At 36.4% G+C, this 27,238-nt stretch overlaps 1 protein-coding gene across 1 annotated transcript; it reads left to right on the top strand.

The window, feature by feature from the left end:
* The first annotated feature begins 125 nt into the window (after positions 1-125).
* On the top strand, positions 126-26,604 carry shoc1 (shortage in chiasmata 1). Its single transcript, XM_082171056.1, has 27 exons — positions 126-2,605; positions 4,549-4,739; positions 5,016-5,175; positions 5,329-5,434; positions 5,521-5,665; positions 6,041-6,136; positions 6,238-6,370; positions 6,704-6,798; positions 6,896-7,159; positions 7,292-7,321; positions 7,793-8,335; positions 9,486-9,653; positions 10,696-10,866; positions 10,983-11,078; positions 13,927-14,102; positions 14,411-14,474; positions 14,554-14,623; positions 14,710-14,885; positions 15,955-16,069; positions 16,687-16,795; positions 16,888-17,015; positions 18,154-18,241; positions 18,409-18,540; positions 19,539-19,688; positions 24,042-24,219; positions 25,158-25,538; positions 26,167-26,604. Exons 1-27 carry the CDS (start codon positions 2,499-2,501, stop codon positions 26,250-26,252), a joined length of 4,158 nt encoding a protein of 1,385 aa, XP_082027182.1. The 5' UTR covers positions 126-2,498; the 3' UTR covers positions 26,253-26,604.
* The last annotated feature ends 634 nt before the right edge of the window (positions 26,605-27,238 follow it).

The following is a 27,238-nucleotide window of genomic DNA, read 5'->3' as shown; positions in this document are numbered from 1 at the left end:
TCATGCAATCAGAAACATCCTGCCATATATTCACTTTGCGGTTATAGTAGTCGATGAAGTTACTGAATTTACAGTAGGATATTTTATTGTAATGAAAACCAACTGAAACGCGTGAGGAAAAATAGAGAAAAATAATAAAAAGGTCCAAGCATCAATGTTTCCCAATGTCTATATTTAATTTAAATATTGTCCAGAGTGCACATAGACAGCATTGATTTTCACAGTGTTGAAAAGGATGGATCAGGAAGATAAAAAAAAAAAAAACATAAATCTTTTAAAAACGTAAATATGTCCTTTAGATGGCAGTGCACTACTACTGTTTACCCCAAACACACACAAATAAATGTGTGAGAGAGTGTGTGTGTGTGTGTGTGTGTGTGTGTGTGTGTGTGTGTGTTTGTGTGTGATTGCATGATATTACACACACACACACAAACAGATCTTGTTTAGGAAGAGCATTACTGAAAACTGTGAAAATCTGTCCACCGTCTGAGTCACCAATCTCGTTTATACAAAACTGGATGCATTTTTAATTTTTTTTTATATTGATATTTTAATGTGCTCTTAATGGTCAATATGTACATTAATGCCAGTAGTCTATGAGGGAGCATGGAGCATTTAGTTGTAGGTGTAGTCCGAACAGTAGTCTGACCGACTACTTATATATACATAGTCTGTGTGTGTGTGTGTGTGTGTGTGTGTGTGTGTGTGTGTGTGTGTGTATAATATTTATTATATACAAAGAGAGAAAGAGAGGATTTTTTACATTTGATTTATCTTGAGAGAAGGCCCGGTGGGCGTGGTTTGTAGCTCCTCATCTTGTCAATCACCCAGACCGAGTGAAGGCGCGCTGCGGCAGAAATATCTCACCTCAGACTTTAGATTTATAGCCAAGATCAGTTTTAATTGCACAGGTGACCGTTTAACTCTATAATCTTGTATAAATTAATGTAATCCATCTTTTCGTCATCGTTCGTCATTTCAAAAGAAGCGACATTTCCCAATATATTGTAGTATCGTTTGACAGGCCACATCAAAATCAGTTTTCGTAGCAGTTTTCATTTCACATAATTCCGTGCAACTGAGGAACAAATTTGCACTTTTCTTTGACACTGGACTCCCAATCGCATAACGATTCAGATGAATCCACAACAAAGGAGACGATCGTAATATTGATCGATATATTGTAATGTATTAGGGCTTTTTTTTTTTTTTTTTTTTTAAAGATCCGTTGGTGTGGTTTCAATATGAATAACCACACCATGTCTAATTCCTGTGGTCAAACACAACAAAGTGCAAGTTTCATGACTGTCAGGTATAAAGGTATTGATTACATCACTGAGGTGAGTTCCTACACTGATTTCCATTCATGTACGTTAACTTACTATAATACAGTTAACCTATATTGAGATGTATTTTTTTTTCTTTCTGAATAAACATGTGCAATTTAACAAAAATTAAACAGAAAAGGGAATTATATTATGTAAGATTATACAAGATGATGAAATTAAATAAAATATTCAAAAGTTCTGGAGGGGGTAATAATATAAAAATCTGAATATGGGTACAATACATGATGAAACACTTTAACAAGCTCACAAACTTTTACATATTGAGGTGTCATCTGTTTTAGGCCTCAGTCAGACGCAGACTGATAATGAACATGTTGGAACTTCCAGTTCCGTTCCAGCTAGTCAGTAACATCTACCCTCACGATGGACACCTGAAAGACATCGCTTACCGAGTACCATGGAGTAAGTGTGGCAAGTTTGGCTGCGGAAATGCTGCCCTTGGAAGGTAGAAAGGCATCAAGGGATCAAGGGACGTCCGTATCCAATGTTAGCTTCACTTCTTGCCTCCTGAGATACCTTCATCTGATCGATTTTTGAAGGCAGCATAGATGTATCCGTTCGCTGTGTTTGATATCCCACAGTCCTGTGCTTTCCATTCTGTGGCAGTTAAGCTAAAATATAAAGATGGCGTCTGAAAGTTACGGTTGGTGAAGCTAACATTGGATTCGGATGTGCCTTGATGCCTTCCTACTTTGGAAGCATTTTTCAGCATTTCGGACGCAGGCCTAATATCTAGATCCTGTTGTTTACCCTAAAACAGAAGTTTTCAATCGTGCTCCTGGGGACCCACTGACCTGCAGAGCTCTGAACTTTCTCCAACCCTTATCAAACACAACTTAACCGGCTAAGTTCTTCAGGATCGCTTGAGAATCACAGGCAGGTGTGCTGAACCAGTTAGGAAATAAAGTTTGCTTGACAGCGGGTCCCCAGGAGCAGGGTTGAAGACCTCAGCCCTAAAATGATTGAACTGTCCCTCACTCAAAATGATTTTCTTTTTTCTGTGTAATGCAATGGAGATGTTTTGCTCTTTTAGTGATTTACAATGGAGAAGAGTTTAATTGAATAGGAAATTCACTTTCATCGTGTTGCTATCTCACCCCCAGATACCTTTTGTTATATTCAATGATAACATATCAACACTGACTTATGTCATTTATAACAGCGAACAAAGTATCCATGGGTACGTTACAAGTGACTGGATCTGTAATGGATTACTTGAAGGCCAACATACGTTTCAGTGACTGTTTGGAAAGGTTTGAACTGTTTCTATAATGCCCTTTGATAATGATCTATGCTTTCATATTTGTGTCTGCAGATTGTGTCCACACCCAGCTGAGAGTAAGGGTACGTTTACACGACAACGATCTACTAAGACAGAAAAGTCTTCCTTTACTTTTTTATTTTTTTGCGTAGAGACGACAACGTTGTCAAAACGATCCCCGTTCACACGGATCTGCAATAATGACTAAAACGCTGCATTATGCAGGTCAGGCCAGGTGTTGGCAATGTCAATTTGTAAAGAAACACTACCTGCCTATAAACTGAACATGTGATATGCATGCGCATGACGTAGGGGTGGGCGATATGGCAAAAATATCATATCACGATTTTGTTCAGGAAAATCACGATTCACGATTTTATCACGATTCTTTTTTATCTTGGTTTTACTATTTTGTTACTGAGCATTACAGCCAAACTAATGTCCATATTTTAAAAACAAAGCCTTAGGTAACAAAATATAAAATAAAAATGAATGGCAGACAGGGGGCAAAGATAAAAAATATTTGTCATTATTTTCTTTGTTATTAAATATTAAGATCAAAGATACACATTACACATACACAACTTAATATACAAATTAAATAAACAGTGCTTTATGTTTTCAGCTACAGTAGGTGTATTTAACAGTAGCATTGAAGAAAGTAATTAAATTAACAAATATGAAAATTAACATTAAAGGGATAGTTCTCCTAAAAATTCAAATTGTCATAATTTTAAACTCGAAAATAATAAGTTTCTTTCTTCTGTTGAAAATAAAAGTTATTTGGAAGAATGTGGGTAACCAAACAGTTGATGTACCCCAGTGTCTTCCATGGTATATTTTTATCCTATGGAAGTCAATGGGGACCCACATTCCCCATTGGTTTGGATAGCCACATTCTTCAAAATATTAATATTGGAAAAATATTAGAAAATATTAGAAGGAAATTAATACAGGTTTGGAACAACATTAGAGTGCGTAAATAATGATATCATTTTTATTTTTGGGTGAACTGTCCCTTTAAGGACAAACGGCAGCGTGTTTACTATTGCTACTGTCTCTTTAAGAGCTGTGCGCGACGCGTCTAATATACACGCATTTGACAAGCAGATTTTCTCTCAATTTTCTCAAGTTTGCTTTCACTTTATAACCGACTTTATGTAAACCTTGTGTGTATTTGACAGTATTAGCACAATAAGACTCGAAAGATAACTTAGACCAGTATCCAGGCGCTGGTAGACAGGCTTTTAGTGCATGTGAGCTTCACGTGTACGCGCTGAGAAACGCACACGTTTGAACAGCACATCAGCACGCAAATTAAATGTTTAACCGACAAGGCATTAAAGCACATGCAAATTATGAACTTTTGTGAACTGCAGTGTCCCGTTCCGCTGCGTTAACATTTTATGTGAATATACGTCGCGTTGTTAAAGGTATAGCGGAGGATGTTTTACTTCCTGGTGGGTAACCTATACTATTGGTCCTCCTAATTGTCAATCATTCTGGTGAATCAATCAAACTTTTCAAAAAGTGGAGAGGGCGGGTCTTATCTAAAATTTGGAAAGATCCTCCGCTATACCTTTAAGTATGTTGGGACAGAGGCGCCAGAACAGCAACTGATAGAATGCACGATACTACGATATTTCTTCAAAAGCAGATCGTGGAGACATTTTCGTCCACGATCAAAAATCGTCATATCGCGTCACCGTTTTCACGATTCCGCGTTTTTGTTGTTTACATGGGGACGATAACGGTATAGTTTTCAAAAACTTGCGTTTTCAGGTCCCTAAGACGCTGTTGTCGTGTAAATGAACGGCCAAAATGCTAAAAAGTTTTCCGTTTTTAGTTGAAAACGGTGTTGTGTTAAACGGCCCCTGAATTTCTCTCAGTTGTGTTTAAATACAGGTTCTTCAAATTGAGCTGTGTTGTGTTTAGGCTCGATGTGTTGCAGACAGGAAGAGGACTAGAGGAAGTGGTTCCCAGCTCTAATCCTGCCTCTCAGTGCAGTATTGGGACCTCAGAAGTCTTCTGGCTTTTAGATGGAGTTGAGAGAAGTGCCATCAGATCACTTTGGGAAGAGAGTTTCAGTCCATGTACGCCAGACGCATGTTGCTTTACCAGTGATGGTAGGATTTGGAGTATTTAGTAATAATTTGTTTATATTTTTTGTGTCATTTCTGAATACTGCACCACTTTATATCAGTCCAGTCGATTTTTGCCTTTGATGTTCTACCTAAAAAAAAGGGGTAGATGTGTGCTAAAAATTCCCAGCACATCACATGGCTTGCTTTCAAAGGGATTTCAAAAGGATCTTTATACGTTCTTGGTCCTTAGAAGTCCTTCTGATGGCCTCACAATGAAAGGATTGATAATCCTTCCTCAACTTGTTTCCGAAATCTCAGATCTCACTCTGCCAGAGGAGGTGATATTCAGTGATCATCTGCAGCGGTTCAAAAGCCACATGCCTCCATTTCAAACGATGCTTCAGAGGCTGAAGATCATAGCTGTCTCGGATCCTGTTCTCAATTCATCAGTAAATCTTTTAGAAGGGGTTGTTTTTAGGTATAACATACAATATATATTTCTTTCTCCCATAAAGAATTTTAAAAACAGCCCTAAAGAAAAGTCTGCGAAGAGAGGATTGTTACTTAAATTTTTTTATTATGCATATGTATGCACTGAAATTATATTTTCACCCATATTTCCTTCTCCTAGACACTGTGCCTCATACAATGCAGGTTTAGATGAAGTAACGGGCGCCACGATTACTGGAGGAAATGTTACAGAGGAGTTCAAAAAAGAGGCAGTACTGAACGAAGACGTAAACTACAAAACTGAATCATCTTAATGAAAAAATCTTTAGTATTTTTAGTATTTCAAATATACCAGCCTATGATTTCTCCACAGTCACTATTGTTGCCTGTTGAAGTTTGTATGGATTCCTCCCGAAGACAAGAGCCCATTTTTCCCTTTGCAAAAATGCAAGATTTTCTAAATGTCACCCGAGAACAAATGGAAGAATGTTTACCCTTAAAAGATCTTCTTAAAGAAGGTAAAACTTGACCTATACATTGCAAAAAATATACAATGGCCCCGAAGAGTAGTTGGAAACGAGTCACGCTTAATAAAATCATCTGATTATCATTGCATTAGATAACAAAATATGAAGCACAAGTACAACTTCCAAGCAAAACATTTGACAAAAAGACATTTGTTAGGTTTTAAATAAAACAATAAGTGCACTGTTCAAACACCAGTTAATTGAAAGTCATTGCAAATATTTCTCAGAAAAGTGCAAATGCCACTTGCTTTTATATTTTGTTATCTAATGCAATTACAATCAGACATTTACACTTATAAGTGTGACTTTTTGGGGCCTTTGTATTTCATAAAATGTCAATAATCTTTTATTTTATTTTTTTTATAGCTACTTTTGCTTATAAAAACACGACTGAGTTGGAGGTCCTGCAAATGGCTGAAAGCAGCTTTGCTAACATGACCTTTAAGGAGCCAAAATCTCCAGGTAGTGTGTATTGACTGTTCATATTTAATCACAATCAAAGAGTGTTTCCTTCTGTAGATTGCTCTTCTAATCTCCAGTGACTTCAAAACCTTTAATTCCAGTTGGTTCAAGGTCTTCTGCTGAGATGGAATTAGACCTGCCTCTTTCACCTTGTAATCATACGCTGTGTCTACCAGACCTGTGTATGTCCACCAGACAGCTGTCAGCTGAAGTACTGTCACCAGTTTATAAGCAGTGAGTTTGTTGCATTTGATAAAACAAGGAAGAATGGCTGTGAATGTTTGTTGCAGCAAATATATCTTTACTTCAACATGTAGATGTTCCATGACATCTACAAAAGGTTTGTTTTCATTATTCAAGCCAACATGATACGGCATTTACAATCAATTTTGCTTCCATAATGTGACATTTTCAATTATTTTGGGGGAATAATGTGCAACGTTGAATTGTTCACAATAAGTTGACCATGCATGGGAATTAATAAAGTAAATATGGTCTGTTTTCATTTCATGTGGACTTGAGATCAATGAAAACGCAGGAAATAATATGTACTATACTTTTCCCCAGGCATTTCATGTCAGACAGTCATTGTGAAAATATGGAAAAAGCAGTTTGGATGGCTGAGAAAAATCTCCAATGTGTGTCTCAGTCTTTACTTACTGGTAATGTGGATATGTGGATAGTAATGTGAGAAACTTGCACTGGTTTATATCCATAAAGTGTGTATAGTCCTTGAACTCCATTGTGTTGTGTGTACAGAACCACAGGTAAATAAGCCCTTGGTCCACATTCAGTCACTTCCTGAGCTTCTTACACCACTGAAGGTGGAGATTGAACCGGTCCCAGAACCCAAAGACAACATGGGCCAGTTTCATCTCACAGACAGTACAGTGACGTTGCCTGAAAACTTCAGAAATCTCTTCATCTGTACTGAGAAAATGTCCACAGAAGAATGCAAGACAGCTTTGAGAGAGTCGCACATAGATGAAACATTCTCGCCACTGTCCATTCGGAAAATAGATGGTAAGATCTTATAGTGAAGTATGCCTGTATGTAAAAGATGACACTGGAATATTACTCTTTATATATAATGGTTTTAAGGTATTATATTAAATATTACTCAAAGTTCTGTATGTTAATGTTGTGTTTTTACAGAGTTGTCGGGTGAATGCCCTTCAGATGCGGGTGAGCTGTTTGAGTTTCTCTCATCGTTTTAATCATGAGCTACATATATATTTTCAGTCATGACAATTTGCAAACATTGCGATTATGCATATTTGAGGCGTGAAGAGAGCAAATTGGAAAATGGAAAATCTGTTGTGTTCACTATTAGCCTTAAAGGGACTCTTTCAACAATTATTTTCCACCCTCCTTTTCCTTTAAAAGCGAAAAGGGGCCAATAAATTAAAATACTCATCGTTTTATTAGTATAGCAACAAGAAACAAACAATATGCATGTTAATATGACTTCAGTGATACAATTCCTAACCCTTTCTGTGTAAAGTTGGAATTTTTCAACTTTGTTTTCATGACAACACAACACCATAAAGCCTAAATCGACTGTGTAAATGACAAGAAATTTAAGTTGGTAATCAACATTATGCCACAAATGCTGTTGATTGAGCTCAAATTAAATGTTTTACTCTGGTTTCTCAGCACTGCCACCTTCAAGCCGTCCCACTGCGGTTCACCCTTCCCAGAGTAAGCCTCTGCAGTCAGCCGTACCTACACAGGTGGAGAGAGAGACGACTGTGAAGTTCTTTATAATGGAGCGCATGTCTCACCAAGGAGACGGTTCTGCAGTGACAACAGCTGGAGGAAGAGACTGTAAAGCTGCAGAGATGGAGAAACGCATGTCTAGTCCACCAGAACAATCAGACGAGAGTCAGACAAATTCCTCCACATGTCTTTCAGAAAAGCAACACCGCTTTTCTAAAGTGGTCGAGATGTCCAGGTCGTCCCCATTGAAGCACTGCGTTAAAGTTATTGAAGTGATATCCGCTATACACAAACTTCCTGAGAAGTCAGAACAGAGAAGAGAAAACATAACCCCTAAATCATCTCTGTTATCAAACTGTTTGAGAGGCAGAAAGGGAAATAATTCTGTAGTTCAGTTTAACGAAGATTTGGACCCTTTCTTGTCTTTTGTGACATTGAGAACGATGCAAGAACCTCAGCGGAGCAGTCCAACATCTGCAGGTAGAGTGAATCCAGGACTTTCATTAATAGTGTTTAAAGTCAGCATGACACAGAAATTGTGACTTTTCTTCCCTATTGTGACGTATATCAGAGTAAAACGCGTTTCTTGAATGAGAAAAAAAAAGTTGGATGGGAATTGATTGGATCGTTACTGTTTTCTAATTCCTGCGATCTCATGTGAGTGACAGGTTGCTGGAGTGCACATGAATTTTAACAAAATAATGATGTGCACGTATAAATCATATATAATATTCCATTAAAAAAATAAGAATAGTCTATTTCTGTTTCATGGTGATTTTAAAGAGTTTGTTCACCCAAAAAATTGAAATTTTGAAAGCGGTCATTTTTATTTTTTTCGCAAACAAAACCCTAGTGTCGCTTCACTAAATTTAGGTTAAACCACAGGAGTCACATGGATTACTTTAATAATGTCTTTCCTACCGTTCTGGACCTTTAATGTGGTAGTTGCGCAGCTCCCAATGGAGGGACACAAAGCTCTCGGATTTCATCAAAAATATCTTCATTTGTGTTCCGAAAATGTCTCACGGGTGTTGAACGAAATGAGGGTGAGAAATTAATAACAGAATTTTTTGGTTAGTTCACCCAAAAATGAAAATTCTGTTATTAATTGTGTTAATAACAAGTGTTTTGTTTGCAAAAAAAAAAAGACCGCTTTAAATTTTTTAATTTTTGACCCTTTTAACCCTTTAAAATGTTCATTTTTGGGTGAACAAAAGTTAAAGTGATTCAATCATATTTGATTTTTTTTGTTTTGTTAACACATGTCTAGGAACTGCAAAACGTTTGGAGGTCTTCCCTGACATCTTTTAGTGTTAGTTATACAAACGGAACACAAGTATCTTATTTTGCTTAGTATCTATCCAGCTCGTTACAGAATAGGTCATGATGACGTTGACAGGCATGTGTTAATAAATTCATTTATTAACATGGGACTCCACAAGAAAGATTTCTTTAGTAATTTTTACTACTTAGTTTTAATAAAAACATTTTTTTGACTGGGTAGGAAGGTTTGCACTCTGAAAGTTATATTGAATACTGACACAAGTACATAAAAAAAAAAAAGATGACAAAGATTGAGATCACAATTATTGCAAACTGTCTTAAAGTGATAAAGTCTAATATCTTTCAGAGGTAACCAGGTGTCAGAATCCTACTGGAAAAGCTTTGCTAGATAACAGAATAAATGCAGTGAATCACGCATCAGATACAGGAAGGATTGTCATTGCCACTGAGAAAAGCTTGCCCAGTGAAGAGATACAAGAGACCATCAGCAAGATTGTATTCGTCCAAGCCACAGGTATCAGCACATCAGAAATATTTGAATAACATTAGATTAACAAATTGTTGTAAGCACAAACTACATGTTTTTTTGTACACTACTGTTCAAAAGTTTGGGGTCAGTAAGATTTATTTATCTGCATTTATTTGATAAAAAAAAATAAAAAAACTGTAATATTGTGAAATATTATGACAATTTAAAATGACTGTTTTCTATTTTAATATATTTTAAACTGTAATTTATTCCTGTGATCAAAGCTGAATTTTCAGCATCATTACTCCAGACTTCAGTGTCACATGATCTTTCAGAAATCATTCTAATATGATGATTGCTCAAGAAACATTCATTATTATTATCAATGTTGAAAACAGTTGTGTACAATTTATTTTCAAAATTCTTTGATGAATAGAAAGTTCAAAAGAACAGCATTTATTTAAAATAGAATATTTTCTAACATTATAAATGTCTTTACTGTAACTTTTGATCAGTTTAACTCATCCTTGATGAATAAAAGTATTGATTTATTTTATTTCTTTCCCCCAAAAATACAATTTAAATTCTTACTCACCCCAAACTTTTGAAGGGTAGTGTTTAATGTTACAAAAGCTTTAGATTTCAGATAAATGCTGTTCTTTTGAACTTTCTATTCATCAAAGAATTTTGAACAAAATTTGTACACAACTGTTTTCAACATTGATAATAATAATGAATGTTTCTTGAGCATCAAATCATCATATTAGAATGATTTCTGAAGGATCATGTGACACTGAAGACTGGAGTAATGATGCTGAAAATTCAGCTTTGATCACAGGAATAAATTACACTTTACTGTATATTCACATAGAAAACAGCTGTTTTAAATTGGAATGATATTTCACAATATTACTGTTTTTGTTTGTATTTTTAATCAAATAAATGCAGCCTTGGTGAGCAGAAGAGACTTCTTTTAAAAACATAAAAAATCTTACTGACCCCAAACTTTTGAACGGTAGTGTATATTCTTAATCATTTGTTTGTTTAGTTGAAATGATTCACTGTATTTCTCTGTGTATTCCTGTAGAGAGTCAGCGAGACGCATATAAGGAGCTGCATGCGTTGGCTCTGCCCTCTCTGGGAAAAATGCAGAAGTTGAGCATCACTGCTTTGAACAACAGAGACTTTGGCACTCTGTCTTCCGAACTCACACGATTCCTCCTGAAGCAGCAAGAGCGAATGCTTCGGACAGAACAGGGTCAGAGGAGACACTTTCTCACACATTATAAGAATGTACAGGAGTCTGTAGTGGATCCATATCTCACCACATGATCGTTTTTTAAATAAGATGGTTTTGTATTATTTATGTGGCAGATGCTGACAGTGTGTTTAATGAGATGGCACTGCTACATATTCTGGTAATGCTGAAGGAACACGTCCTGTTCAGATGTGACCTCAACGCAGCCACTGGTAAATATTAGAAGAAAAACACTCATGTCTCATAGCTATGATCTCATATTACTGAGAGGTCGCTCTTTCATTGCGTAGGAGTGGATTTCGTCAGTGGTGGACAGTAACGAAGTAAATGTAATTCGTTACTGTACTTAAGTAGCTTTTTTGCGTATCTGTACTTTACTGAAGTATTTAAATTTGGGAAGACTTTTACTTTAACTCCACTACATTTCAAAGTCAAATATCTTACTTTTTACTCTACTACATTTTCAAAATCAGTCGTTCCTTTTTATTTATGAGTGGATAAAAACTTAACTGGTCAAACGAGCCACCTATCACAGTAGCCGTGCGCGCTTTGTTTTGAACTTGCCTTGGTGGTATCTACTAAGCGCGAACCAGAGCCGTTAAATATGAGAGTTGCGACCATAGACAGTATATAAGAGGTTGCGACACACACAAGGTTGTTCGACTTGAACCGGCGCTGCACAGACCGATCAGTTTATGACATCAAAGTATAGAGCGAAATCGCGAGAGCGATTGAAAAGCATACAGAGCCGTCTACTCTCTAATCGCTCTTGCGGTATTTTAATGTCATTCACCGATTGGTCTGTGCAGTGTGCCGTTTCAAGTCGAACAAGCCTACTGTGATCTCGCCGCCGCGCGGTCACGTGATTCGTGTAGCTCTCAATAGTTCCAAACAATTTGTGTTGCCAATAATTTTAAGCGGGGCAGAGAGCAGCAGCTATTATTGCAGCAATTATCGGTAAATACTGACACATAATGAACATTGCTTATTACCTTTACACTAAAATTACTTGCATAGCATTTTTTTTTTTCTGAGGAGTAGCAGAAACACTGCATTAATACGTTTTGGTGTTTAATTTTGTAGGGAAATTGGCTGCTCCCATAATGTAGTGTGTATATATATATAAAAAAAAAAAAAAAAAAATATATATATATATATATATATATATATATAAAAAAAAAAATATATATATATATATATATATATATATATATATATATTCAATGGCATTGTGCAGGTTTATGTGAATGTATCATAACATTAGGATGTTTATAATTATGACCATAGACGCTTGTGAAAAATATGTACAGTAAATACTGTAAATGTATTATACCTTATGGGATCAGTCCCCTTCCGTCCAAAATTAAACACACAAAAAATGTATTCAATTCAAATATATAATTATATATATATATAGACTAATTAATGTCATTTTATTAATAGATTGATGTGCCAAGAGTGACAGAGTCTTCACGTAGACTGAGTTAAGCAAGAGTCTTGTGACAAAAATTATAATAGGACATTATAGCAATAAAAATATCATAGTACTTGGATACTTAAGTACATCTCAAGGCAAATACTTTTGTACTTTTACTCAAGTGAATGTTTAAAGGCAGCACTTCTACTTTTACTTGAGTAATATTTTACCTTGAGTATCTTTACTTTAACTCAAGTACATGGTATGTGTACTTCGTCCACCACTGGATTTCGTTTATTGATCAACTTTGCATCAAATGTTTTTCCTTAAATAAAATAGACACAAATGAGTCAACTGTTAACACAGAGCTTTCAAATGAACGTGGATAGCATATCTCAGATAATTTGTCTTGGAAGATTGGATGATACATGTTCATATTGCAATCTTTGACGTTTGATTGCAGACTTTTGTATCTTGTTATCTGAGGCATTCTTGAGATCTCTTATAAAATTCTAGAGCACGGTTTCCCAAACCTTTTTTTTTTTTGTCAGCTAAACCCCTTAGGCGTAAAATATTTACTTGAAGCAACCCCTGAGATTTTCCATTAATGTTTCATCAATGTAACGACACGCGTTGCATGTTCACAGTTCTCTGGTATTTGTTAATGACATGCAAGTGCACATAAAATATTTGTCTTTTTTTAGTAAGTGTTTTGATTGTTTTAATTTTAAAATTATTTATATATAGGGCTGATTTGTTATTGTTATATATATATGTTGGTTATATATATGTTTTAATGAATTATAATTAAGATATAAATATATTACTGTTGTAAATTACAATTGTACTGTAAAAAAAAAAGAAAATTTTTATAATAATTATTTTGTTTTAAACAGCAAGTTAAAATATTCCTATTCATCTTAAATTCTTCATTTTCAAACATTCAAATCATCAGGCTTTTTGAAAAGCAGCATTTACTTTGAAGTGAGGTGCTCTGATGGTAAAAAAAACACTGTTAGCTGCATGCATGTAAGACAGTGCCACTCTGTAGGGGCAGTCATGGCCTAGTGGTTAGGGAGTTGAACTGGTAACCCAAAGGTTGCTGGTTCGATTCCAGAGCCGGTGGGAAATGACTGAGGTGCCCTTGAGCAAGGCACCTAACCCCTAATCGCTCCCCGGGCGCCACACAAAGGCTGCCCGCTGCTCTGGGTGTGTGTATCCACGTTTGCAGTGTCTGTGTGTGTTAACTACTCACTACTCTGCTCCTAATGTGTGTGCATTAACTTGGATGGGTTAAATGCAGAGGTCAAATTCCAAGTATGGGTTACCATACTTGGCCGTTACGTGTCACTTTCACTTTCACTTTCACTTCAGTCTGAAGCTCGTAGACTATATACTTAAATCACAGCCTTAGATTTCATAACTGCACAAGCTATAACGTGATTTCAGTTTCATTTCGATTAATTGAATTCACATTATTCCCTCATGCTCTAGTGGAGATGCATGTGAGATTGCTTTGTTTTTTTTCTAAGAAGCAGCATCAGTGTGGCACAAACAACTGAGATCTCATTTGTGATTTGATCGTTACAGCGTGGCTTTTGCATAGCTTTACTCACACACCTGTAAAATCTGTCTTTGAATAGAGTACCTGGCTCAGGCGAAGGACTCCTGTACTCTGAGCTGTTTGGTTGAGCTGTTGAGGAAGTTTGAGGTGTTGCAGTATCTGAGTCAGAAGAGGCAGGAGTCCAACCCTAAACTACTGGAGCTCCAGGAACAAATCAACACATGGATGACCTCCCACACCAACCACAACACAAGAGTGAGATTTAATACAGAGTTATGTAGAGTTAAGACTTGTGCTTCAGCTCGAAACAGACAATAACTGTATATGTGTATCCAACCTTATCTGCAAACATACAGTACATTCACGTTAAGTGATATATACTAAAATGTAAACTATATTATCGCCCAGCTCTTATCTACTAAATTCGACTGAGGAATTAAGATATTAAGATATAGAAAATTAACATCATGATTTACTGTAAAGCTGCTTTAAAACAATATGTATTGTGAAAAGCACATTTTACAGAATGTGAATGTTTAATGACTGTTGTTGCATGTGAGCAGGTTCTAGTGTTGACAGTGAACAGTGTAAATAAAAAGCTGCTCTCAGTTCTCAACCAGGTATCAGGTGAGTTATTTTCTCAAGAACAAGATTGTTACTATGCAGTGATTGTCCTGCCTGATTCTATGTGTGTGTGTGTGTTTAGAAAACGCTGTGTCTGAAATCATCCCGGATGAAGGAAAGCTTAAAGTAGCGAGCAGAGAAGTGATGGACAGGTCTCTTTTTGTCCTTATCTCTAAGGTGTATACTAAATACATGAGGTGTGGATTTAATGTGTTATGTCCATCTCCTTTCTCCTCAGACTGTCCTACAGTAGGTGTGTTGTTGTGTGCAGTCAGCACATCGGTCCTGATTTCCCATGGCAGAGTTTCAGCGTGGTGTTTGAGCTTTCCTGTGTGGGCCACTCGCCCTTCGGCAGTGTGTGTTCAGAGAGAAACGTCAACTTTATCTCCTTCTCCACTGCAGTGCCTGAAACCAGTCAGTCCAACAATCCTTCATGCTCACATGATGCTGTAACATCAGTAATCACAGCCAATTAAAACATTTTTGATGTTTAATGCACAATTATGTGGAGCGGGATTCTTTATCAATGACTACGTTTACAAGCTGTCAATATTCGGGTAATGTTTGGGTTAAGGTCACTATTTGGGTTTCTGAAACAAAAAACCCGTTTACATGCATGAGCAGAGAGAGTTACTCCTGTATACATGGAATTTGTAATCAATTGGCAATATCCCGATGTAAACGGCGACGCACGGTTAGCGTCTGGACGTACGGACAACCTTAAGACGCAATATGCGTCATTTCCGATTCTTCTTCCTGTATCCAAAGGCAACAACAACAGCAGCAGCACGCGGATAATGAATAGTTCGGGGCAGATAGCGATCGCCTTTGTTTGCGCTTTCCTCCTCGCTCCAAAAGTGTGGTGCTGTGCTGCGTCTCGCCATGTTTACCTCTACTTCTTGTTTACTTCCGGTATACTGCACGCAGGTTTTTGTATGCGCCGTCTCTACTCAGAAGACCAAGATTCTTTGCGCATAGAACATGCGCAGAACACAAATCAATGTTCCTTTTGATGGGGATATGCCGATGCGCGTTTACATGACCAAATATTCGGGTTAGAAAAGGGGTACCCCAGGGATCATATTCAGGTTTTTAAAAACCGGGATATGAGCATATTCGGGTTTTTGCCGGTGTTTACATGGCCGTGCGCAACCGGGTTATTGCTAATATTCCGGTTTTGAAGGGGTTATTGGCTGCATGTAAACGTAGTCAATGAGATCTCAGTGTTAGTTGGCCTTTTCATCTTGACGCTGCAGAAATAGAATCCAAGTGTTTGGTCAGATTTCCTGTTGCTTGTTATGGCTGGTTGAATTAGCTTGGAAGAGATATCTTTCCTATATTTTAACACAGCATTCAAACACTATGTTAAACATTCAAATACAATTATAGGTACCAATTTTGGCTGATAAAATATTTAAATTATGGATGATTGATTCTATAATAAGCTTCTTTATTGTTATGATCTTTTTATGATAATCTGTAGGAGATATCCCAGAAGAATCAACTGCTAAATCATATCTGGACACTATTCCGTTTGTGTTGTTCTTCACTGATGGTTTACTGAACCGCTTAAAGATGCAGCGCACACTGGAGACAACGTGAGTTACTCAATGTAGTGAGTGTGTATATGGGGTTGAACGACTTCAGATTTTTTAAAGTCGACATTAATGTAATGAGATGAGAGTCGACTAGTCGCAGATGACGTCATTGATGAAAAATAAGCCTGAACCTCGAGCTGAGACTCGAACGCGGGTTGCCTTGTGCACAGATATGGCATATGACAGCACTCCTACATAACAGCTTATTTTTATCAGTTCTTCGTCTTTATCAGATTTCTGCTCGTTCTAAGTCAGTTATAGATAAAGTAGCACAGTAAAGATTACATTTATATGAATGCATTAGTGTGTGAGAGAGCGATTGCGTGTGAATTGCACCTGGCAGCATGTCTCTACAAATAGTGAAGCTGTGGTTTTTAGTTACTAAGAAATGTATGCGAGAACTTTTCAGTTTCTAAGCTATTTTATTGATAAATCACAGAACATACATTTACAATACATTTGATGCGCGCTTCTGTGTGTGTGCGTAACGCAGCGGCAGTTTAGATCGACGATTAACCTACCTTTTTTTTCATGGATCCATAGATGCCAATGTAGAACCTTTATTTAAGAACCTTTATAAAGAGTGAATACTGATGCACAGAGACTGTTGTTTGCAGGTACAATATTGTTCTTCTGGAGAGGAAACACTCTCCATCTGCACTGCAGCTGGGCGGAACCCATTATGATGTCATCACTGTGGATGAGACCACTGCCATCCTCATCCAGGTGACGCTCAATACACACTTGCTCACTAGACCACCATTCACAATGTGACCCTGGATTGAACATGTAAATCCTGTGTGTGTGTGTGTGTTCAGGAGCTGAGTGAGTTGGAGAAGAAGATTGGAGAAGCATCTGAGCGTGTCGTCAAGAGACTCTCAGCCCTATCTCTGCAGTTCAGCCGTTGCTGGCTCATCCTGCACTGCGCCGAGAACCACAGGGCGCTGTCAGTTTCAAATACATTTACATCTGTGTGATCATGTTTCCATTCATTATTATCAGGGCTCAACAGTAAGGATTTGTTTCTGAAGCCCCAATTGGGCTGGTAGTTAATTTATTTACTTGTAATGGCAAAATTTGCGATGGCAACATGAAGCTCTTTCTGATTCTGATTTTCATTGACCCCAGCACAAAAAATAATAATTGTACAAAATTCAAATGTTATTGTTTGCCTTGGATTTTATGTGCCAGGTGAATATCTTTAATTTTACAAGCCATATTTATTGCTGAAACCTGATTAGTTGCTATAATGGCCGATGCCAAAACCAGTATCCAGAGAATACTGATATGAAATACAGCAGTTGAACATTTATATTACACTATATTGGCTCAAAATACAAATATAGATGATACTGATATACTATGAATATTTTTGTTGCAAGGTTGTTGATAGATATTGGAATTGACACGATGGAATAACTACCCTAGTGAAAAATAAATATACCAAAATGTATTTGAAATAAATCTTTGTTATGCTCAGTATACTCCAAATACATTACATATTTATGTACTTATTATAAATACCCATTAGTATACCAGTGTACTAAAGTATAGGTACACTTTAAATTGCATTTAAAGACTGATATTATACAGAGTGTATCATATCATACTGTCCTTACTAATAGTGACATTAAAACACATTTTAGGCTTAATGCAATAAAGAAGTACTCCAAATAAAGTTTAATTCTAATATTTTTATCAGTAAGTCTCAAATGATATGTCAGTAAATATGTTAATGGATTTGTAGTATACTTATATGAAATACTTGTTTTTTTTAAATACATTTTGTCATAGTTTTTTTCACTAGGGTACTTCTGTTAAATGACCAAATATCAGCTAATTAATCGGCCTGGTTGAAATATTGGACTGCCACTTTTCATTATACAGTAATATTCAATACTGCACTGTTTGCATACTGAATTGTGGTTGTGCTTTTTTATTCCATCTATTCAGAAGCTGTACTGCGAAGCATTATGTGTTGATTCCTGTTCATAGCCGACAGAAGACAAAACAGCAACCGTGACTGACACACTGTTTAATTTATGTAGATTCAAAGACTAAACACTATTTTCCTCCAATTTTAGGATTTCCAGTAACATCTATATCAATCTGGTTCACATCTACTCTGCATCTGTGTTGTTCGGAAGCAAGTCTGAGAAGTTTGATGTCAAGGTATTTTCTTCCTAATTTATTATGGCAATTTTAATAGCGGATAACAAATCTTAAAAGAAATTCTAAAGGTGATACCAATGTCAGGTTTGACATTTTCTGTTTTATGCTATTGAAAAATACTTTGTGTATATTTGTTGACCATGGCATGTGGTGTATGTTTGTTTCAGGTGTTAATGGTGTGTGAGGAAGAAGAGATAGCTAGCTACATCTATCAGATCTCCTTACATACGCTGATGAATTCAGAGAGAGATGGACTGAGCTGGTTGGATAGAGACTGGCTCAGTGTGCAGCCCACAAAGGTGAATGACAGGTCTAAAATGTTCATAACATAACATTTTTTGTATTTACTATTATTTTTCTTTATTACATCAAAATGATGACTTTTTGTCACTGATCATCAGTGTCCCTTAAATCATCTGTCCTCTATAACTCAGTACTTTAATATAGATTAATATATTTATTAAATTAAAGATAAATGGAAATGGTCCCTGTACATTTGCGTGCATTTCTATTTTAACCATGAGAAGAAAAATTAAAAAAGAACCGTTGTTGTATTTTTAAAATGCTTTGTTGTATACATTATAAATTAGAACCGAGAACACAAAATGAAATATTGAGTTCTTTTCAGATTTTTATTTTAACTTTTTGCACCTTAAATTACACATTTTAAAAAATGCACAAATTAATATTGAAAAAATATTTATGTACGAGTTGTCCTTGATTAAATTAGAAATAATGTTTCTCCCGCATTTTCGAATGAGAACTAGAGCCATGTCTCTGGAACCATGGTAGGTTAATACAGTTTAAAAAAAAAAAAAAAAAAAGAACATTTTACTTTCAATTAAGTTAAAACATACTTAAGATATTCATAATACAGTATTTTATCTAAGATAACATTTCATGACTGTATCCCTACTATTTGTCAACACTGTTAGATGTAAAAAAATAAAAACATTTATAAAATCAGACAATATCAGAGTCATTCTTCATTCTGAATGATTTCAACAAAATCACACAAGCTTTTTATTTTATTTTAGATAATTATGCTTATTTTGTTAATTACAACCAAGATTTTTCAAGTTATTACCCTAATTGTAAACTAAATTGATGTTTTGAGTATGTCCCATCAGTAGCTAGTAATTAAGTAGCTAGTAACACAGTTAATATGAGTGTGACAAATGCAAAATTATCAACAACTATGAAACCTCACAAGATTTTCTTCCAATAGATGGAGCTGAAAGTTTAATATCATTCTGTGTGCTTAATTCACTGACACATTAATGTGTGTTTATTTTAGGCAGAGCATTTCCTATTGCAGTTCCCCTGCATTAATCCTCTGGTTGCTCAACTGATGTTGAGGAGAGCTCCATCGCTGCAGTGGCTGCTGGGAGCTTCTTCCTCTGAGCTGCAGGAAATGTTCCCACAGATCCCTCACAAAGTCATTAAGGTACTTCTAGTGAAATCTTTGATCCAAGATCAAATTGTCACAGGGCACAATCCAAAGTTGCGAATTTAACTTGAGCAAAATTGGAATATTGCATAAATCATTTGCGAATGAAGCACCGTTTCCATCCCATGTGTTTAAGAGAACAAAATTGTCACTTCCTAGGAAATTTGTGCAAAATATCTGAAATAAAAATTAAAGTTGCTGCAATCGGTAAGCCCCTCCCCTTGAACGCAGATGAGCCAAAGGCAGTTGAGTATCAGTTGCACGGGGACCGGAACTCAGACATCTTTAGGTTTCAGGGCCATAGAGAAACATTGGAAGATCCAAAGCTCTCGTGGGTTTTATGGTGTTTATGCTACAAAAATGGTAAAACGATGTGCCCTGGGGTATTTGTAATTGTAACACTGATTCCATGTATCCTGACAGGATGGGCATATGTGTTAATGTATTCCCCAATCCCAATGAAGATGAAAAGGTTCATTTTCTGGTTGTCATACTCTCATTAAGTTACAATTAAAGTTAGTGAGTCCATGCTAACGTACAAACCTAAATAGCTAACGTTAACTGTTCTCAGGTCATGTACAATAAAGGTCAAAAACACCTGATGGCTCAAAAACAGCCGTCTGCGATCCATAACCATAACATGAGGCTTCTCCCACTTGCATTGTGATCTGTAAACCCTCACTTTCAAATGAATCGTGTTATGCATTTAAAATATTTATTTTAAAATATCCTTCCATGGCATATTTAAGTCCCACTTGAATGCTCCCCGACGATTGGTGGTCCTTCTGTGTCCAAAATTTATCAAAAACAGCTTGGGACAAGGTTTTCACACTGACAGCTGTCATTGTAAGACAGTTAGCTACTCCGTTTGTTTGTCCGAGATAGCAACAGTAACTATGGGGGGCGGGGCTTACCGATTTGGGGAAGCCACTGTGGCTCTTTTTTGTACATCAATGACTTACGCCTCAGAGCGCACTGCAGATGAAACGGAAAAAACACTGTCATGTTATCTTGCGTTTGGAGGCGGATGCCTGGTGTTTTGGAACACAATCTTGTGAGATGCATCTGGGTGGTTATTATACCAAATAAATGTATGACAGACTTTGGATCTGGCATTTCAGAATGACCAAACCAACATATGAGATTCTCTGCGATGAGATTGATCCACTGGTTAGTCCACTTTAATCACATCCTCAGTTAAAGCTACACTGTGTAATATTTTAAGTCGATTATTAGCAAAAAACACTTTGTTCTTTCAAAATTATACGTTCTCATTAATGTGTAATCACTTCAACCAACTAATTAAGTATTCTCGTAAGTGTATAATCTGCCATTTAGAATACATATGAGCGAGTCGCTCGAATGGCGGAAGCCATGTTGCGCATCCATCTTGAAAATATATTAGACAAAGAGGGACATACCTGGAAATTCAAGCTTCGCCTTTCGCGTTTTTACACTCAGTGGCACCGAGACGAATGCGAGAGGGAGATTACTCGCGACTGCCGGCAGAATTGAAATAATACGGCCACCGTAGGAGTTAAAACGCCCTCGGAATGGGAGGGGCTAGAAAGTAATATTCAGTTGGTAGTCATTAGGGATGAGCGAGTACAGCATTATCTGTATCTGTTAACCATATGAAGTATCTGTATCTGTATCTGTACTCGGACTGGGCGGGGCCTAACCCGGAAGTGGGCGGGATTTAACCCGGAAGTGGGTCGCGTTGTCTTGAAATGGGCGGGGCTTTAACCGGTATGTTATTTTAAGCATGCAATTGATATGGGTTGATCAGAAATTGTTATATTTATTGCTGATTAGAAAACTATTTACATGACAGCATCAGCATTGAGCTTCAAATCAATGGTTTTGATCACGATAACAAACGAACTATATACAGAACAAGTTTTGCAACAATAAATACAACACATGCGGTTGCAATTATGAAGTAAAATGTAATGAACAAGAGTTTTCATCTCAACTAGGGCTGGGCGATATGGACCAAAAGTCATATCGCGATATATTTATGCTGAATATCGATATACGATATATATCCCGATATTTTTTCCGCAAAGTGAGAGCAAATGTTCAGTCAAAGTCAAAGCCAAATATGACGTCACAAGTAGTTTTATTGAAACCGGCTCTTTCAGTGAACATTTGCAAAATCAAATGAATAAATAATAAACAGGTTTCTTCACCTTAGGGCTGCACGATTATGACAAAAATCATAATTGCCGATTATTCCCTTGGAATTGTAATTGCGATTTATTAATTATGATTATCAAATTTTACATTGAATATATATAAAAAAATTGTGTAAACGTGTTATAATTTGCCTATATATAGAGAGAGAATATTATTAGGCAAATTATAACACGTTTACACAAAATTTGTTAACACACACACACAAGTACTGTCCCCCTTTACAGAATATGACTAATAGTAAAGACTAGTACTAATAAATAAACATTAGGCCTATGCTAAAGTTATTAAATAGCAGTCCCAAACTAGTTTTTGTTAATACAATGTTGGTATGAGCCACTACAGTCATTTAAAAATATAAAAAATAACACAAAGAAAAATAGTGGCATTTTGGGGTTATTAAGGAAACGACAGTTACCATGGTGAATACACAATACTAACAAGAACTGTTAATGAAACATGGAAACTGCTCCTGGTGAATAGAATGAAAATCATACATGCATTACTTTTATTTCGTGTAATTTACAACGTAACGGCGTTGCATGCTCGTAGTTTCTTTTGCACTTTATATACATTGAGGCGATACACAGCGCGCGCCGCCGGATTTGCGCGTGCAATTGAGTGTGCGCTACGACTACAGTATAACGGCTGACAGGACAAGAAAGTCTGAGGTGAAAGACTTTATTTCATGTTAACATAACATGCTCTAAACACGCACGCAAAGTGGAAAAGGAGGGGCGGGGGCGCGGGGAGCAGTGCAGACAGAGAGCTCCGGGTCAGAAGCTGCTTGGAGCAAGGATCACAGCGCAAATTTGAACTATATCGATATCGATATGGTCTAATTCCATATCGCATTTAAAAAATATATTGATATATTCTTTATATCGATATATCGCCCAGCCCTAATCTCAAGTCAACATAACTTTTTTTATTTTTTTTTATTTTTTTATCCGAGCACAGATATTGACTCGTATTACTCGTATAATACTTGTACTCGGCAAAAGTGCTTTATCCGTACCGGATACTCGTTTCAGCCGAGTATCCGGCTCAACTCTAGTAGTCATATACAATTTCACCGCTATATGGGAGTAAATCCTAGCTTTAAAGCGTAACTCTCGCCAAAATGCAACCTAGGGTCTTTTTGTGAATCTAACCGAGGCAAACTTTCGTTTAAAAGCATAATTAGGATGGAAACGGCACTTCTAAGATTTGAGATTTTCGTTTTCGGTAAAAAAAAAAGAAAAAAAGAATTTTCGGTTCCGGATTGTTTCCGGCCTCCGACATTTTGTCAGTCAAAAATAGTCGATCTCCGAATGCAACGTTAACAGGGAGGAGAGTAAAGATGGAAAGCTCCTAAAGCTTAGTTCCATATAAATTCACGGATAATTTGTTGTTTTGTCGTTAGTAATCAATATTGACCTTGTACTTGAAAAAGGATGCTCATATAAGAAGCAATACAAAAATTCAGAGTCAGTTCATTTGCACTATCATTTGCACTATAGTCGGAGATCGACTATTTTTGACCGACAAAATGCCGGCAGCCGGAAACAACAACAGCTACAGTGAGTTGTTCAAAACCTTGCTTTTTAGTAAACTCTGTGTACACAAACAATGTTCTCAATGCTGGAGTTCATGTGTAGAGCCTCTGGTGATACTTCGGGCAAAGTTTCATGTTGTGTCGAGCCTTCTTAGTGTTTTAAAAATAGCGATTTTGATGCTATCATAGTCGTGCCCCAAGCACTCCCATTCAAAAGGCAATTTGACCGAAAACGAAAATACGGTCAAACTTAAAAGTGGCGTTTCCATCCTAATTATGCTTTTAAACGAAAGTTTGCCTCGGGTAGATTCACAAAAAGACCCTAGGTTGCATTTTGGCGAGAGTTATGCTTTAACGCAAAGTCACGTGAGTTTTTTGTTTCGCATAAAAAGGAATGTATTTGTTAAATGGGTCCCCATCGTGGTTTATGTGCATGTCTTCTTTTTAGATAAAAAGATTGTCCGCCTCAAATTGAGCGCATATGTGTTTTATGCTCATTTTTAGAATTTATGCACATCTTGGCGTTTCCATCCAGTGTTTTTTTTATGCAATATCCCAAAATTTGCTTAAAAATATGTAAATATGGCTTTTTTCACACTCTCTTTGTTTTTCCGCAGCTTTTCAGTGATATTACAGCTGAGTCCAAAGTCAAAATGGCCACCTTGAAGAGTGAGAATACACCCTTCTCACACATAAGCAGCCCAGCTCACCCTCCTCATCCTCATCTGCCTCTCTGGACTCAGGATCTTGATACATTACATATGGAGGATAAGACGCCACGTAGCCAGTTGATTGGTCAGTCTTAGTGTTTAGAAAAGACAAATTAGCTTAAACCTTACAGACGGGATCCAAAATGAATACTTGCCAAGCACCAAATGTGAGAAAAGAATGCTTTGGTCATTATAACTATTATTTATATATTTATGAAAATAAATTATAAAAATAATGATAAGATTTTAAATATATATTTAAAATGAATGTCTAAATATATAAATGTTGATAACTAAATTCATAAGATTTATAGAAAGGTTATGAAAATAAATGATGATAAGATTATAAATAAATCAATATTTAAAATTAATGTCTAAATATATAAAATAAATGTTAATAACTAAATTTGTAAGCATATTGCATAGCTGTGTTTGGAGTTAATTGTTTTATTTGTGATAACACAATGAAAAATGCTAAATTATGTAGACATCATTTTTGGTCAGGCTGTTATACTACATACTATGCGGCACATACCTTCCTTCTATGACACACTATCTCACCATGCCACAATATATAGATAAATACTGATTGATTTGTACTTGATTGCTTATACTCTTATTACAATAATGACAATGCTAAATAAAGTTTATCATTATCAGTCGGAGGCAGTCGTGGCCCAATGGTTAGAGAGTAACCCGAAGATTGCGTGTTCGATTCTCAATAACCGCAGGAAACGACTGAGGGCCTTTAGCCCAATCACTCTCCAGGCGCCACAGCAAAATGGCTGCCCAATGCTCTTATTGTGTGTGTACTAACTTGAATGGGTTAAATGCAGAGGACAAATTCAAAGTATGTCACTATACAGAGAGACTCGAGTCATATACAGGTCACTGCCCAGTTGGAAATATATATGGTTGGTAGGTGTTGGTAGATGTGGCTATGGAAAAACACTAATTTTGGACAGGTAAAAATTTAATATTTTTTTCAGAGCAATCATTTTAATGGTTTCTTTATCACATTAGCAGGTCATAACAGAAGAAGAGGAGAGGAAACATGGAGAAAAAACGAATTATCTCTTCCAGATTCAACTCACTCTCACTCATTCAACCCCTTTTTGCCAAGTCCGTTCAGCCAAGCTTCAGCTACAGCGAGCGTCTGGCAGCCGCAGGGTGGAGGATTCATTCAAAACCCAAATCTAGTGCCAGGCCGTGATGTTCCCCGAGGGTCTGCCCGTGTTCCCCTGGCTCCTCTGCCCACTCCTGAAGTGCTGGGGTACAGGAACACTGCAGGTGCATTCAGCTTTAGGCCGCAGGGTCAGACTCACCGGAGCTCACCTGAGAACGATCCGCCTCGCAGGACAGGAGAGGAGAGGAAGAGGCGAGGAGGAGAAGACGCCCACAGTGGTACACACACACACACACACACACACACACACAAATGCATGCAGCAACACACATTCCTAACCTGTATGACTTCCTTTCTTCTGCAGAACACAAAAAATATATTTTGAACAACGTTAGATCTATGGAGCTAAAATGGTCTCAATAAGCTAATTTACATTTAACAAAAAGTGTGTATGTATTTGCAAACAGCAATTCACAAAATCATAATCTAAATCATATTGGCAAAATACAAAACATTCAGAAATGTGCATACATACTTGCTAATTTATGAAATTGTGCCTTGCATTTGGGATTGTAAATTTGGTTGGGCATTTGAAAATCGTATTTTGTGAATGTGAATTAGCTTATAAGCATTTGTGAATCGTATTTTCTAAATGAATTAATTTAGCTCCATAGGCCTGTAGATTTCATTGCCTTTCACTGTATGGTTGAAAAACAGACATTTTTCTAAATATATTTTGTGTTCCACAGAAGAAAGAAGGTTATACAGTTTTGGAACGACACGATAGTGAAGAAATTCTGACAGAATGTCATGTGACATTTTAAACCGAAATCCATCACAAAAGACCAGTTCCAGAGGACAGGAGAGTTTTGCTCCATTATTTTCTGTCTGTGTGTTTATTGGCAGATCCTCCACTCTGCAAGAGAGGAAAACTGCTGTATGAGCGAGTTCCAGGCAGGAATGACGGACAGACCAGACTGAGATTTTTCTGAGAAACTTTTGCTTCTTTCTCTCTTCAGTTTATCACTCGAAATTTCAGAATATTTCTCATGTTCATATGTATATTTAGTTTTTATGTAGAATATAATGTAAAATTAATACAGTTCATCCATATGTTCGTATGGATATATGAACATATATTTTAATATTGTAGATATTGTTCATATTAAAGTTTAACCTATCATCCTTTAGCTGTATTTATAGTATTCTTGGTTCAGAGAACAGTTAACTGAAATTACAATAACATTTACAAAACATTTTTTTTAATATATATTATACATTTACATGTTTATTTAACTAAATGTAAAAAAAAAATCTATTCGATTAATAAAATCATTAAAATTGCAGATTTTTTTTTGATTCAGGGACAGATTTACTAAAAAGGACAAAATTAGTGTAGAAGCGCAATTCCCAAAAAGCTTCTCAAAGAAAGTTATGCGCATGATCTACTGACGACGCAAATTACACAGCCGGATCATTTCCATAATTTCCATAATGACCAACGCAATCTACCAAATTACCATCTGGTTTAAGACATGCTTTTTTGGGGGCATAAATAATGGTGCAAATATCAGTAAATTGACTAGCGCAAACCTTAGTAAATCACCTTGCGTGATTCATTTAAATACTTTCCTCCCATACATTTTGCTTCTGAAAGGGAAACTCCTACAAATGCATATGCAATAAGATCATCCGCAAAAATAACCCAGTCCACGCCTTTTCAGCGCTGATTTCTCACTGCGTGTCTTTAGTAAATCCTGACAGTAGTTTTTTAACTCCAAAAAAGGGTTTGCGCTGGAGAAAGCTGTTAGTAAAGCTGGCCCTTAATATTTTTTATTTATATTAAAATGATTTTAATAATTTATATAATTTATAATTAAATTAGATTTAGTTTTTTTTTTATTGATTGATTTTCCCAGGAATCGCAAAGTAAAAACAATTTTTTTTTTTTTAAAAGCCTGGAAATGTCATGTTTTTT

The sequence above is a fragment of the Leuciscus leuciscus genome, assembly GCF_965113295.1.
Source record: "Leuciscus leuciscus genome assembly, chromosome: 5".
Lineage (NCBI taxonomy): Eukaryota > Metazoa > Chordata > Actinopteri > Cypriniformes > Leuciscidae > Leuciscus > Leuciscus leuciscus.
Note: the sequence above shows the minus strand (reverse complement) of the source record. Positions and strands in the feature narration are given on the sequence as shown.